This window comes from Dermacentor albipictus, unplaced genomic scaffold (assembly GCF_038994185.2).
Source record: "Dermacentor albipictus isolate Rhodes 1998 colony unplaced genomic scaffold, USDA_Dalb.pri_finalv2 scaffold_15, whole genome shotgun sequence".
NCBI classification, from domain to species: Eukaryota; Metazoa; Arthropoda; class Arachnida; order Ixodida; family Ixodidae; genus Dermacentor; species Dermacentor albipictus.
In genome coordinates this window covers 5,544,162-5,559,496 of record NW_027225569.1, presented here as the reverse complement: position 1 = coordinate 5,559,496, position 15,335 = coordinate 5,544,162, and the positions used below count along the sequence as shown (strand labels likewise).

Sequence of the window (15,335 nt, the reverse complement as noted above, 5' to 3'; positions counted from 1 at the left end):
CGCTACCTATTGTAAATTGCTGTTCTCTTCCGAGACTGTTGAACATTACTTTAGTTTTCTGCAGATTAATTTTTAGACCCACTCTTCTGCTTTGCCTCTCCGGGTCAGTGAGCATGCATTGCAATTGGTCCCCTGAGTTTCTAAGCAAGGCAATATCATCAGCGAATAGCAAGTTACTAAGGTATTCTCCATTACCTTTTATCCCCAATTCATTCCAATCCAGGTCTCTGAATACCTCCTGTAAACACGCTGTGAATAGCATTGGAGAGATCGTATCTCCTTGCCTGACGCCTTTCTTTATTGGGATTTTGTTGCTTACTTTATGGAGGACTACGGTGGCTGTGGAGCCGCTATAGATATCTTTCAGTATTTCTACATATGGCTCGTCTACACCCTGGTTCCATAATGCCTCAATGACTTCTGAGGTTTCGATAGAATCAAATGCTTTCGGTAACCTATAGAATTGGGCTACTTCGTTCTACGGGATCCAGCGTATAACAACGCAACTTCTTAAACTAGGAAGAAAAAAATAACACAAGCGAGGACAACTGCTGTTCTTGTTTTCTATTTTTTAAATATTTTTTAAGCATGTGTGGTGCCGTCTGCTTTTTAATAGTACATTTCTTCAGTAACGCTGTTGGCAGCCATGACACGTTTACCAATTTGCTCAAGAGGACATATTCAAAATGCATAGTCATCTGGCAACAGTGGCCTTCTTTGTCATCTTCCTTGAGGCTGAGTAGCTACTTTCATGTCTTTCCTTGCGTAGTTGCGAAATGGCTCAGCGATGGTCGCCGACTGCCTGTTCAGAACTCTAAAAAGTAGCAGTCGCGTTCATCGTCCAGCGATAAAGGGCCTTCGGACACTTTTTTACCTAAGCAAAGAATGAACACATTATTAAAAGATTTCGCCTCATGAATCCCCTCTCAGAAGAATGCTTGAAATTCTTCAAGTTTATAAGGAGTTAGATGCCGCTATCGCACGCATGAGCCTCTTTCTCCCTTCTTTCGTCTCGACTACTGCGCAGAAGCTACGCAGGGCTGGCGCCCAAGAGGCACATGAAAAGGCAAGACTCTGCCCACGAGTTTAGCCTCTCGCTGGCGAGAGGGCTCGTTGCGGCGCTCTCTGGCGGCAGGAGCTTAGCACTACTCCACTACAGTCTTCAAGACAGCTGAGCTACCGCAAATGTCGTGTCTAGACTGGCAACGCAAAAACGACATGCTTTTAGCTCCCGTTGTTGGTGACTTTAAAGTGACCTTGAGCCAAAAGCCAGGGCCGTTGTCCGGGCGCTCAAACGAGAATATGCGGTGAAGTTGCGAGAACAAAAGATGACCCGAGCTACCAGTCAAAACTAAAGAAAATGCGGCCTCTGGCGCCCACCTATCTGTACAGGACCGCATTGCATACGCTATAGTTACTGGCCCAACCAGTTATAAAAAAATATTGTTTCCGTGTTCTTCCTAATGTTTGTTCATAGTACCACTCTAGCTATAACTTCTAGTACGCTGAAGTTTTATTTCTCGTTTCCAATGGCGACATCCGAAAGGCAGATACAGGGCGCCATACACTTAATTGTCATCGTTTAGCACTGAGACAAGGTTGCCTGCCTGTGCTGCTTTGAACGCAAGCGGTGCGTGAGTTTCATGGCATGGGTTTTTCGTGGCCTCGAGAGATGACGCATCGGTGCACGGCGCCTCCACCGGGCGCTTCTACCCGCCGCGGTAGCTCAGCGGTTACGGTGTTGTGCTGCAAAGCACGAGGCTGCGAGATCAAATTCCAGTCGCGGCGGCCGCATTTCGGGGGATGGGAAATGCGAAAACGCCCGTGTACCGTGCATGGGAGGCAGGTTGAAGATACCTTGGTGGTAAAAGTTAATCCGCGGTCTCCGACTACGGCGGGCCTCATAGTGAAATCGTGGTTTTGGCACGTAAAACCCCCGAATTCAATTCATTCTTCTTCTAGCTGTGCAATTCACTCTGCCTCCCTGGCGTCATTCACTGCCTGTCGTGCCGCCTTCGACCGGTCTTCGTTTTCTAGTTGGGCAGCGTCCATATGGACCAGCCTACAGTAGGCATGGTGGGGTGTGGTGTGGTGGGGTGTGCCGTTGCCATCATTGGCTACGCCACTTTTAAGATTGCGGCTAGTGTCCACGAATCGGATTTGCCGTTTGCCACTGCATGCGTAGAACTACTCTCGAGTACGAGAGAGCTATATATATATATATATATATATATATATATATATATATATATATATGCATATCTACAGTCATATCATAAGAAGCCAACAAACACTGACGCCAAGGACAACATTGGGGAAATTCCCTGTGCTTAATAAATGAAATAAAGAAACGATAAACTAATGGAAATTAAAGTGGATGAAACAACAACTTGCCGCAGGTGGGAACCGCACCCACAACCTTCGCATTTCGCGTGCAATGCTCTACCAATTGAGCTACCGCGGCGCCGTTTTCCCATCCACTTTCTTGGGTATTTATGTGTCCTTGTAGAACCCTGGGAGTGTTAGCCAGTGCCACCACTCACAGACTTTGGCGGCGGACGTGGAACGTCTTTTTTGCCACAGGCGTCACGAGAACGTGATCTTTAAGGGTGAAGGCAAGGGTGAAAGCTTTCTTTCATTCATTAAGCACAAGTAATTTTCCCTATGCTTTCCTTGGTGTCAGTGTTTGTTGGCTTCTTACGATGTGACTAATAAAAATCGGGCCCATCGGTTAACCCCCTTTCTTTTCGTTATTACATAACGAGGGTCTCGAATCCGGCAACATTGATGCCTTGAGGTAGCATATGTGGGTTTATTGACCAGTTGCCTTCACCCTTAAAGATCACGTTCTCGTGACGCCTGCGGCAAAAACGACGTTCCACGTCCGCCGCCAAGGTCGGTGAGAGGTGGCACTGACTAATACTCCCAGGGTTCTCCTAGGACACATAAATACCCAAGAAAGTGGATGGAAAAACGGCGCCGCGGTAGCTCAATTGGTAGAGCTTAGCACGCGAAATGCGAAGGTTGTGGGCTCGCTTCCCACCTGCGGCAAGTTGTTTTTTTCATTCACTTTATTTCCATGAGTTTATCGTTTCTTTACTTCATTTAATTAGCACAAGTATGTTCCCCTATGTTGTCCTTGGTGTCAGTGTTTGTTGGCTTCTTATGATATGACTAATAAAAATCGGGCCCCTCGGTTAACACCCTTTCTTCTCGATATATATATATATATATATATATATATATATATATATATATATATATATATATATATAGCTCAATATTAGCAACAATAGACTCCTGATAATAATTCCGTGATCACGAAATCAGCCAGTAGCTGTTGGTGGGATTCTTTGCTTGCGATGACGACATTGCAAGGCGAGACGAAACACTATTTCCCGGTTTTTGACCCGATATCGTGAATTACCTGTGGCATCCAGTGCAATTGAATTTGTCTCACAAGTTCACAGGAACCTCTTCTCCGGATCGGCAACTCTCTCACTATGTTCAAGTAGTGTTTTAGGGTCCCTTTAATGGAGAGTGAATTGCGCCACCCCCAATCAAAGAAGGCAGGCCCGCTGGGTTTTGCACCCTTGCATATTAAGCCAGGCTACATACTCAAGGGACGTACTGCTTTGAAACCTAAATATCCGCTAAACATATTTTGGCAACTATGTGGCGTCACACCTGAGCTAAGTAGTACCCCAAACAATTGGGGCACTACGTCTAATAGTCTCGAATTTTGCACCGAACCCTTTTAAAAAAACCTTGAATTGCATTACAACCACCCAGCTTCGTTCGTGCGCATAAAAACTTGCATGATGTGAAAAATTGAAGCTCTGGTATTGGTGCTTTGGTGTAAGCTGATAAAGCTACAAGCAACTAACTAATGAGCATTGTAGTGCTTCCGTTCGAGTTGGATTCTCGCTTCGAGCATGCGAACTGAAATTGTGCGAGTCAGGTTGCACATACATGTCCAATGAAAACAGAGGAGAATCCTAATCGGAGATGTTGACCGTAAGGAGTTATCTTCTTTTATGCCGTATTAGGCAGCTTTATATTAGGGGACTCAAGCCACACGCAAGCGTTGCGGGAAGCTAACCACCGGTTGTAAAGAATCCCATAGCGAGTACAGAAGGGCGCGAAGGGCCCCCACATTGGAGCTTGCGTCCCCAAACGCTTGGGTGCGGCTTGCCCTTCCCTTAACCTAAAGCTTTACATTTTTTTGCCACTCGCAAAGGCAAATATGAAGCTTTGAACATATAGGACTTAATGCGTGTTCCCTCTCACTCGCGTTCCGCGCACTGCTTAATCCTCGCACTGCTTTTCTGGATCAGCAGCTCGTAAGTAATGAGTTTCTCGGGATTTAGGCATACCGCATCATCAAGCACAGTACAATACATAAGCAACCCTGCAATCGCGCTGTTAGGCGCACTGTCTAACGCGGCGTCACAAAGCCAGAGCGGAAAAAAGAGAACACACTGTTTGTAAATGCCAATAGAAGTACAAACAATACACGTACATGCGATTTAACCGCGCGCCACTTGGTGGAGCAGCAAAAGCTTGAGGTTAGACCGCATAGGTTTTCATGAGCCATGGGTCAACTGCTCTGAAGATGCTTGGTTCGATGTCTTTAGACGTCGTACCCGCTCTGCAATTTATTCCAATAACCAATTAAGGGACACTGATGCCGAATTATCGACATTGTCATTGCCGTTGGCGTCGCCGTGATGTTTGGCATGTAGTTCCAGTGCGAAAACATCTTACGTAGCTATGCAAGATATGACGCTTCATAATATAAACTTTGCGCGTTTTGAGAGCGACATAATGTTCTTCGCAGTAACGTAGCGAGCACATACTTTTTAGAAACGAAACGCAAACAGGACAGGCGGTGGCTCATGTCTTTGGACGAGATGCGCATTAAAGGTAGTAATTTTTTTTCGATTGTTTTTTTTTCTTTCTACTAATTTTTGTAGTGAACCCTGATTTGAAAGGACGCTTTCCACTACAGGGCTCGTGTGGCCCGCAAGGACACTCACCCTGGGGCAGAATCTCGGCGGGCTCGAAGGCGTTCGAGTAGAGGCGAGCGTAGTGGTCGATGCCCTGGCGACTCTCCTCGGGAGCCTTGGCGAAGTCCCAACTGAAGCGCTCCAGACGCAGAACCTCGCTCGCCTGCGTGTCCGGGTCGATGGTGGCCAATGTCTGTTCGTGGTGCACGTTGTTCAGGTAGCCCATGTCAAAGCGTCGCGTTATGTCGCTTCGACGCCGGTTCGGCATTTCGCGGTCACAGTTCTCGAAGTAGTAGCTCACCTGCGTTCGGTATTTCGTAAAGGAATGCGCTTATATTCAAGGACGTACATACTGTTAGAGAAAAGACGAATGTCTACTTCTTTTTAAAAGTAAATCAACTTTCAAACTTTATAAACAGCAGTGTTGGGCATTACAAGAAAAATCGAGCCCCTACGACTATTCACCTGACCATGCATTTTCACCTATAGGACCCGCGTACAAAGTAATTGATTGCAGCCAGCTAAAGCCACGGAAAGCCCAGAAAAATTTGCGGGTCATGTCTATTGAAATGCAGAAATAACAAGGAAAAGAGAAATAAAAAAAAATGGCTGTGGCTTAGCTAAGGCTAAGCCCAGGATGCGAAGCATACTAGCCTTTATTTTGGTTGTTGAACCACTGTTTAGCCTGCTGAACTGCTGCTGCTTGGCTATATTTGGTTCGGCTAGACGAAGAAACAACTCATGCAGGCGAGCGCACGAGCTGAGACCCGGCTATTTAGCTACATGGCCGCAAGCGAGCGCACGAGTTGAGCCTCCGCTTTTGCAGCTGTTATGACGTCATATGGTAGCTACGCGGCCGCGAGCGGCGCACCAAGGAAGAGCGTGGTTGTGCGGCTAGCATGCTTCGCATAAAATACGATAGCCGAACCCAAGTCTTCCTTACTAGGCGTGCGATGTTCCTATTTTCGAGCTAACGTCGCCGCTATCCTGCGGTCCATATTCTCGCGTACTTTTTTAAATGCGTAAGAATGTCTATGCTTACACAATGAAAAAGCTGTCCGTCCGTCCCTCCGTTCATCAGTCCCGTAAGACGACCACGTTCAAGATAGCTCCGCTAGCAGCTAGCGAATTCACCGTCTTGCCTCCTCTCGCTTCAACGCCAACCAAGCAGCGCGAACACTGGGCTCACGCCGCACTCAGCCACTTTCGCAGATCACTTTGAATGTAGGATCCGCGCGGGGGTGCCACCGCCCGAAAGCATTTGGCCACGGTTCATAATGGTTCAGCGACGATGGATACGTCGCTAAAGGCCGATAACGGCTTATACTGATCGGAACGTCATCAGCGCACCAGGTGCCGCCAACTGCAGTGCCTTGCTTGCCTCGCCAATGCTCTTTGCAGCGCCGTCAGCACAAGCTCGAGTTTCATAAGACTGATCAAGTTTCATAACACTGATAATGACACTGGGCTGCGTGGAGATAAGCAAATGGCACAATGCTTACGCATACTTAGACAACTTCCATATGAGTTTCTGTGCGAATTCTTTATTGCGGCAGGAATTATGTGGACACTCCAAGCAAATTTTCGCCGTCTTCATTGCCGTGGGAGTCAGAGAAAAGTTAGCTATCGTCATCATCATCATCATCGGCCTGGTTACGTCCACTGCAGCACAAAGGCCTCTCCCATATCTCCAACTATCCCGGTCATGTACTAATTGTGGCCATGTTGTCCCTGCAAACTTCTTAATGTCATCCACCCACCTAACTTTCCGTCGCCCACTGCTACGCTTCCCTTCCCTTGGAATCCAGTCCGTAACCCTTAATGACCATCGGTTATCTTCCCTCCTCATTAGATGTCCTGCCCATGCCCATTTCTTTTTCTTGATTTCAACTAACATGTCATTAACTCGCGTTTGTTCCCTCACCCAATCTGCTCTTTTCTTATCCCTTAACATTAAACCTATCATTCTTATTTCCATAGCTCGTTGCGTCGTTCTCAATTTAGGTACAACCCTTTTCGTAAGCTTCCAAGTTTCTGCCCCGTACGTGAGTACTGGTAAGACAAAGCTGTTACATACTTTTCTCCGGAGGGATAGTGGAAACCTGCTGTTCATGATTTGAGAATGCCTGCCAAACGAACCCCAGCCCATTCTTATTCTTCTGATTATTTCCATCTCATAATCCGGATCCGTGGTCAGTACCTGCCCTCAGTAGATGTATTGCCTTACCACTTCCAGTGCCTCGCTACCTATCGTGAACTACTGTTCTATTCCGAGGCTGTTAAACATTACTTTAGTTTTCTGCAGATTAATTTTTAGACCCACCCTTCTGCTTTGCCTCTCCAGGTCAGTGAACATGCATTGCGATTGGTCCCCTTAGTTACTAAGCAAGGCAATATCATCAGTGACTCACAAGTTACTAAGGTATTCTCCATTAACTCTTATCCCCAATTCTTCCAAATCCAGGTCTCTGAATACCTACTGTAAACACGCTGTGAAAAGCATTGGAGAGATCGTATCTCCCTGTCTGACGCCTTTCGTTATTGGGATTTTGGTGCTTTCCTTATGGAGGACTACGGTGGCTGTGGAGCCATTATAGATATATTTCAGTAGTTTTAAACATGGCTCGTCTACACCCTGATTCCGTAATGCCTCCATGACTGCTGAGGTTTCGACTGAATCAAACGCTTTTGCGTAATCAAAGAAAGCTATATATAAGGGTTGGTTATATTCCGCACATTTCTCTTTCACCTGATTGATGGTCTGAATATGGTCTATTGTTGAGCAGCCTCTACAGAATTGTGCCTGGTCCTTTGGTTGAGAGAACTCTAAGGTGTTCCTGATTCTATTTGCGATTACCTCAGGAAATACTTTGTAGGCAATGGACAGTAAGCTGATCGGTCTATAATTTTTCAAGTCTTTGGCGTCCCCTTTCTTATGGATTAGGATTATGTTAGCGTTCTTCCAAGATTCCGGTATGCTCGAGGTTATGAGGCAAAATGTATACAGGGTGGCCAGTTCTTCTAGAACAATTTGCCCACCATCTTGCAACAAATCTGGTGTTACCTAATGCTCCCGCCTTCCCCCGTTGTATAGCTCCCAAGGCGTTCTTTACTTCAACCGGCGTTACTTGTGGAATTACAAATTAATTAGACTCGTCTCTCTCACATTATCGTCGTGTGTGCTACTATATGTTTAGGTATTTCTATACTTTATGCCATGCAACTTTTTTGTGTCTTCATTGCCCGCAAAACTCAGTGCACATATAAACATTCAAGTGAGAATGCCAAAAAATTACAACATTCTGCGGTTGCCAGTCATGCAGGAAATGGACTTTTTCAAGTTATAAAGGTGGTATATAAAGCCGAGCTTCTACACGCCGCACACATTCCGGAACAGAACTCTGCATTTCATGGACTTTTAGAAAAATTATTACAGCCTGTCTGGAATGCTTGCGGACAGGTTTTCCATCAACATCACTGTGGCGAAAAGTCAATCGAGATCTCCATTTACTGCACAGGCCCAGTAATATTACTGCATGAAAAGTTGCACCATAATCATTTTGATCCTAGAAACCTTATACCATGCGCATCTAATGGTAGGTCTTTTATTAAGGCATGTCGGGGTAAATCACAGAAGAAAAGGGCGTTCCAACAGTAAACGAAAACGGGATCAGTCATCCCCGGCTTTTGACATAATAAACGGTTCATACCCTAAGGAACGAATAGGTTTTTCTGTAGCATACATGTTTTTACAAATAGCGTACCAGTAATCAAATTAAAGAGAAGTGTCTTCACATCAGACGGTACAAAGTTTATTTTAACACGTTTTAGGACGTCTTTTTCGTGACCTGCGGAGTACATAGAGCGATACAAAGCTACAGCGTAAACAGTACGTACAACGTCCTCATATAATATCTGACGTGTTATCACACTTAGATAAGCGTTACAAAAATGTGCAGTTAGAAACAGCCGGGAAAGAAAAACATCTTTGTTATAGTCATGTAGGGTACCAGGCAAACATCCAGAAAAAAAAATGAATTCAGGTAGATCGTTACATAGGCGCATTCGACATACCGTCCGCACAAAGGGGTCTGAGTCATCCCGCGAAAACAAAAAAGCGTTTGAGCTACTGTTTTACCAACAGGTGGGCCAAACCAAGCCCACCATTGCGGACGTGTCGAAAGAGGTTTGTCGCACTTGTCCTCTCACATCTGTACCCCCCAATGAACACGGCAGAGGCACGATGCTTCTTTTGAACGTTGGGACGCGAACAGTGTAATACTCGTAGCACATACCAAAGCTCGCTTAGGAGGAAGAGAATGCACACCGTGACACGTGTGAATATTGACATGTCTCAGCCCTTCCACTTTTCTACTTGACCTCTTAGCTCTGCACTGCGGTCAGTGTCGCCGTAGTATCGAAGAGGGACTCCATGGTACTTCACTGGTGTTGTTTCGCAGTTGATATTCAGACAAGCCCTTGACGTTACTGTCCACCACCTATGCAAAAGAACTTGGTATTTATTCCAATTAACACCACTGCCGCTCAATAAACAGAAAATTTTCACCGTGTTTTTGGTTTAGAATATGCTTTCGTGATTGCTGCAAAAGACTGCAATAACGTATGCATAAGGTAAAGCTGGCCACAACATCGCCACAATTAGCACATGACCGGGGTAGTTGGAGAAGTATGGTAGACGCCTTTGCCCTGCAGTGGCCGTAACCAGGCTGATGATGATGAATCTAAAATGCGTTCTTCATATAGGTTTAAAAGCTGTCGTGCTTTTTCTTCTTACTATACTGAGGAAGAGAGTACACAAAGTGTCCCAGCCATCCTTAGACAGTTTACAACTGCGTAAATGCCACGTGGCTACACAGAACAACGGTTATGTTTGACGTCGCTTAGACATACTCGAACAATCTTTTATTCGGCCTAATTAGATTATTTGTCTTAATTAATTATGCAACCTCTCAAATATTATACTTAGATGAAAAGTGTCAGTAAGAAAATCGTAGAGTGACATGAAAAACTGCCGAAGCAGCATCCTGTTGCTCAATACGTGCTACATAGAAATGTTCTTTCGAACGTGAAAGAAGCCCGCCAATACACGCAAAGTGCCTCGAGCGGCCAGTCGCGCGGCAATTTTGCGTCGATTTCTTACTGGAACGTGGTTTCTAACCGGCTTATTATTAATGATTCTTTTCATGAACTGACTGTACGCCACTTGTTGTCCTTCTAGTATAACTTATCCAACGTTGACGTGTTCTAAAATTGATACTGACACATCTTGAGGAACTTTGTGGAATCTTTTTTTTTCTCTATAACTGCAACATTGCGACCTGCCCTTGCATTACATCACAGCATTCCAACACACTCAACGTTTGGCAGAATTTTTTTTAAATCCTGCATGTTTGGTGAAAATCTACTATTGCCTTAATTACTGTCTGTAATCTACCAGCTAATATTCTCGTGCTAATTTTGCAATCAACGTTAATTAGGTATATAGGCAGTGCGATGTTATCTCACGCAATTTAGCTTTGTCACCTGTCCTTTATATTAAAATTGTATATGAAGATTTATAATAGAGAGGAAATATGCTTAATGAACAGCCTCATTAAGGACTATGGCTCGTGAGTCCAACGGCTTGTATGAGCGCTACATCGCGTTTATACATATTGTAGAAACAAGCACTTATTCCATGTGGTCCCGCAGTCTGGCCAAGGAACAAATTGTAGTAGTAAGTAAGTAAGTGCTTTATTTTCCCATATACAACATACATTTGAATATGGACAGGTCTTGAGGAAAAAATCTGCGTCCTAAAACCCATTTTATGGCAGCAGCAGGGGGAACACCAGTGCATGTGGGAATGATAACAATAAGGCAGAATAAGACGAATAAAATAACGCAAACGAAACAAACACAAGGATTGATAAACCAAAGCAAGTTACTTAGCTTGCATATTAAGAAGTCAGCAGTATGGAGAAAAAAAATACGACACTCAGATCAGTCACTCAGATCGGTCATGCATACTAACAACAGATGATGTTGCAAAAGTAATGTTGTGATCTACAAGTACAAAGTATTAAGCATAAAACCAGCTCTAGCAGCAATAATAATTATGCAGACTAGTTAACGACGACTGTAAAACATCGATATCATCTGCGATCAGTGTGTTAAGGAAGGCAGGCAGCGTATAAGGAATCATTTGCTTTCCAGAATTAGTGCGCCGGTGCATTACGTACCAATATTCTGGAGATCGTGTTTGATAATGGCCTATGTTCTGTTTAAGGTTAGCTATGGAAAGGATATAACAAATATTCGATTTACACTACCTAACGTATGCACGGACTAACCTGTAAGTGTATCAATTATGTATTGTGTATTTATGTATAACACACTCATATATATTTATATGCTGCCTTGCTGCCTTACTATTGCTGCCTTACCTGAGGAGTCCCATGGTACATCACATATCACACGGAGAATTCTTTTCTAAATGATGAATAATCCACCTGTATTTGTGACAGATACGGTACCCCAGACAAGGCAACAATAATTCAGATGACTGATGAAACGGGAGTTATATATAAGCACTTTTACATGGCGTAGAAGGTACTTAAGGGAGAAAACCAGTCCAACTATCGGTAAACGTTTAGTGACAAGTGATAATATGCGGCTATTCCATCACATATCATGGTCGAAAATGATCCCTAGGCTCTTAACTGAGCTCACTAGTTCAATTTTCTCCGAATATGGTGTGATTTCAGCAGGCAGCGTAGCGTTTTTGTTCTTGGCTTGGAATAATATGGGAGTAGTTTTAGTAGCGTTAATTATGAGACCATTTTTAATGGACCATACTATTAGTTTGTCTAGGACTGCATTAGCAGTCCTTAAAAAGTCTGAGGTATGATGAGACGAAAACAGTAGTGTAGTGTCATCAGCATAGATGATGTATTTGGTGTCATTGTCAATATCATTAACGTAGATATTGAAAAGGAGAGGGCAAAGTAGGCTGCCTTGCGGCTCTCTTAGCCATGTGTTCCTTCACCACAAAGAGAGGTTATTTACGTGTGTTAACTGAACTCTGGAGATTAGATATGATCTAATGAAGTGAAGGTGGCTCTATACCCTTCTTCACTTAAATTAAATTATGGGGTTTTACGTGCCAAAACCACTTTCTCATTATGAGACATGCCGTACTGGAGGACTCTGGAAATTTTGACCACCTGGGGTTCTTTAACGTGCACCTAAATCTGAGTACACGGCTGTTTTCGCATTTCGCTCCCATCGAAATGCGGCCGCCGTGGCCGGGATTTGATCCCGCGACCTCGTGCTCAGCAAGCCAACACCATAGCCACTGAGCAACCACGGCGGGTTGCATTCTTCACTTCGTTTTGCAATTAGGCAGTTCTAACTTCTTTTTTTTGCATCATCCAACTGCTGCACTAAAAATCGTAATTCACTCTTGGAACTTTCAATGTCAACTGCGCTGTAAGACAACAGCTTTTTATAATATTGAAGAAAAAATGGGCTGATCAATTTCAAACTCTTGTAAGTTTTCCATTGAATTATGCTTCGACTATTTCGTCACAAAGAGCATGGTTTGTCTCAATGCCTATGATACGTTTGGTCGGTGCTTCACCAAGGGTCAAACGTTCTGTCCTACTCCTCGAGTTTTCACCGAGCAAGTTTCATCCTTTATTGCAACAGACGCTACACTTTGCTCTTGAATTAGTGTGCTCAAATTCGCACGTAATAACCTTCCTTCCTTTATGTTCTTGTTCTTTACAACACTCGCTTGTTCCATTACAGCCATCCTAAACATTTGCTTAAGAAGTTCCCTTTCCCTAATGACTTCAGCTTCTCTCTGTACTTAATTTTTTTATAAATTATTTTTGACGTCAGAACTGCAGCTTCCACATGTGTGCACATATTCATTCGATTTTTTATTTATACGATGCATTGCTACATATCCGCGATATATCAGTAATGTTGCCACACTATTCTATCACCAAAGTTACTCATATAAGGCTTTACACTCGAGAAAATTATTCCTCAGAATTGTGAGACTGGCAGCCCACAAACAAATGTCGTTAAACAAAACACCGGCAGTGCATGCGTTTTATCCTAATGTTTCTGAGACTTAAATATTAAAAATATGAAGGACGCTCAAGCTTCGCCTTTAAAGGCCCGTTCACACTACACGAAATATCCGGCGAGCGAAGCGGATTCGGCCGCTTTTGACGCCGAGGAGGGCGGAAAGCGGCGCGGGGAAGGTAATCGGTCCAGGACCCATTTTTTCTGCTTTCGCCGCCGCCGGAAGTTGCCTTTTGACGTCACAAGCCGTCTAATCTCGACATGGCAGCCAGCATGTCTGAGCGACCGGCTTTCTCCGTGGAAACGGCGCAATACAAGCAGACGCAACAAAAGCCCGCGAACGAGAGGCACACACGTGAACCCTCGTCTCGTACGCGAAGTCGCGAAACCAAAAAAGAAACTGCCGCGAAATCTCGCTGTCGTCGCGGAAAGGCTTGAAGCGGCTGCGGATCCGCCGATGCACGCGTCAACAGATGAGAACACGCTCTCTTATTTCTGGCGACCGAATTCGCTTCGCTCGTCGAATTTTTGTAGTAGTGTGAACGGGCCTTAAGAGTGGCGCGCGATAGCAATCAAAGATCCCTGACTGCTTCTCACGGCAACTGCAACGTATGTAACCATAATGTTTACCGGGAAACGCTGGCAACACACGCTATGCACGAAGCGAGGTTTCTGGCAGAAACGCAGCCGCTAGCGTGGGCCGCGATGCGGTACACTGGAGCACATCGCTACCGCAGGGAGCCACGTACAGTAACTCAGCGATGCGGCGGTGGTGAGCGCCATCTGGAGATGTTGCGAGGAACCGGGCGCGCCGCTTTATGGCTTTTGAGATTTGCGCGCGCAAATCTGGAAGACTATGGCCACTCTATGCATGGTAGAAACGCTGGAAAATGGGTTTGTGTTTTTTTCTTAGCTTTCGCTTAACAAAATTAGGTTTTCTCGAATATTAAAATTACCATTTGACGCCATCACAGCTCTAGGTTGTGTGTAAGTCGTCCTTTACGATTTTTCTATGTATTGTACATTGAGAAATTCAATTAGTTCAGCAATTATCTGGCGCCACATGGAGGGCCTGGGTGGTTAGGTATGCGTGGTTCGAAATTCTTTTTGCCGAAGCGACCATGGAGAAAGAAATTCAATTATAGGGGACAGTCGGCAAAAATTGGGAACAGGAAACACGTCACGCCTAGTACTAATCCCATCCGTTAGCTGACGCGAGCATAAAAAAAGAATGTCAAACGAACTTACAGAGGACGTGTTATTTTTTAACGCGATAGCGTTAAGGAGCTGGTGTCGCAGAAAAGCCGGTGTCGTCGGCGTCGTCGGCGTCGGCCGTGAGCGATAAATCCCAGCAGGCCCTTCATGAATAAAAAACAACTGGCAAGATGGGCTGGGTGGGAATCGAACCAGGGTCTCCGGAGTGTGAGACGGAGGCTCTACCACTTAGCCACGAGTTTTTTTTTTTCTTTATTGCCTGACTTTGACAAAGAAAGAACAGCAATAGCAATACATAAAACAAAGCATAAAAGATACAATGGACACGTCGTATTGACATAAACAGCCTGGTGGGAGGCTGGCTTCGTCACATTAAAATTCATTTAGAGCCATCAATGGCTCCACCCTTGACAGCCACTCGGGGGTATCCCCACCGGCCTTCAAAATCTCAACAAACCGATGCACAGTTTCACGGAAATAAATTCGCGTTGGTCGTGCGTCGGGATCGCAGTAATTTCCTGCCATTCGAGAGCGCCAAATACTGTGGAGGCCAATTAACATTATTAAATCAAACGGAAAACCATCCTCGTTGGCAATGGGTAGATACCGTATTCCATGAGGGTCGAGGGGAAACTGTTTCTTTAACGTTCTTTGTAGTACGTCCCCAAAAAATACCCCTCCCCAACAATGAAGAAAAACGTGATCTATCGTTTCTGGTTGTTTGCAGATAAGGCAGTGAGATCCCCATGGAAGAAATAAGCCCTTTTCCTGTAAAAACATTTTTACTGGCAATGTTCCAGTGTGTAACTTAAAAAAGAAGGTTTTAATTCCTGGCGCAACTTGCATTTTTTTTACTCTCTTTAACACGTCCCTACCAGGGCCTCCACTGTACAGGGCTCTGTACATTGGCTCCGGCAGAACAACGTCACACAAATCTTTGTACAATTTTTTTCTTTTTTACAGTTGATAAATATTCATTTGAAAACCTCGTTGCAAGGAATCGTACACTTGCGA

General features: G+C 44.7%; 1 protein-coding gene across 3 annotated transcripts in view; it reads right to left on the bottom strand.

Annotated features, from left to right (window-relative positions):
- The window catches only part of LOC135918516 (ipis-1-like), a 72,468-nt gene that overhangs the window by 31,215 nt on the left and 25,918 nt on the right, over positions 1 to 15,335 (bottom strand). For 2 of the 3 annotated variants that reach the window (XM_065452128.2, XM_065452129.2), the window contains exon 3: positions 5,040 to 5,310. In XM_065452128.2, coding sequence (XP_065308200.1) covers positions 5,040 to 5,310 — 271 coding nt within the window. Of the gene's footprint in view, positions 1 to 5,039; positions 5,311 to 6,051; positions 6,250 to 15,335 lie in introns of those variants that run through there. The other variant, XM_065452127.2, reaches the window with a different exon arrangement.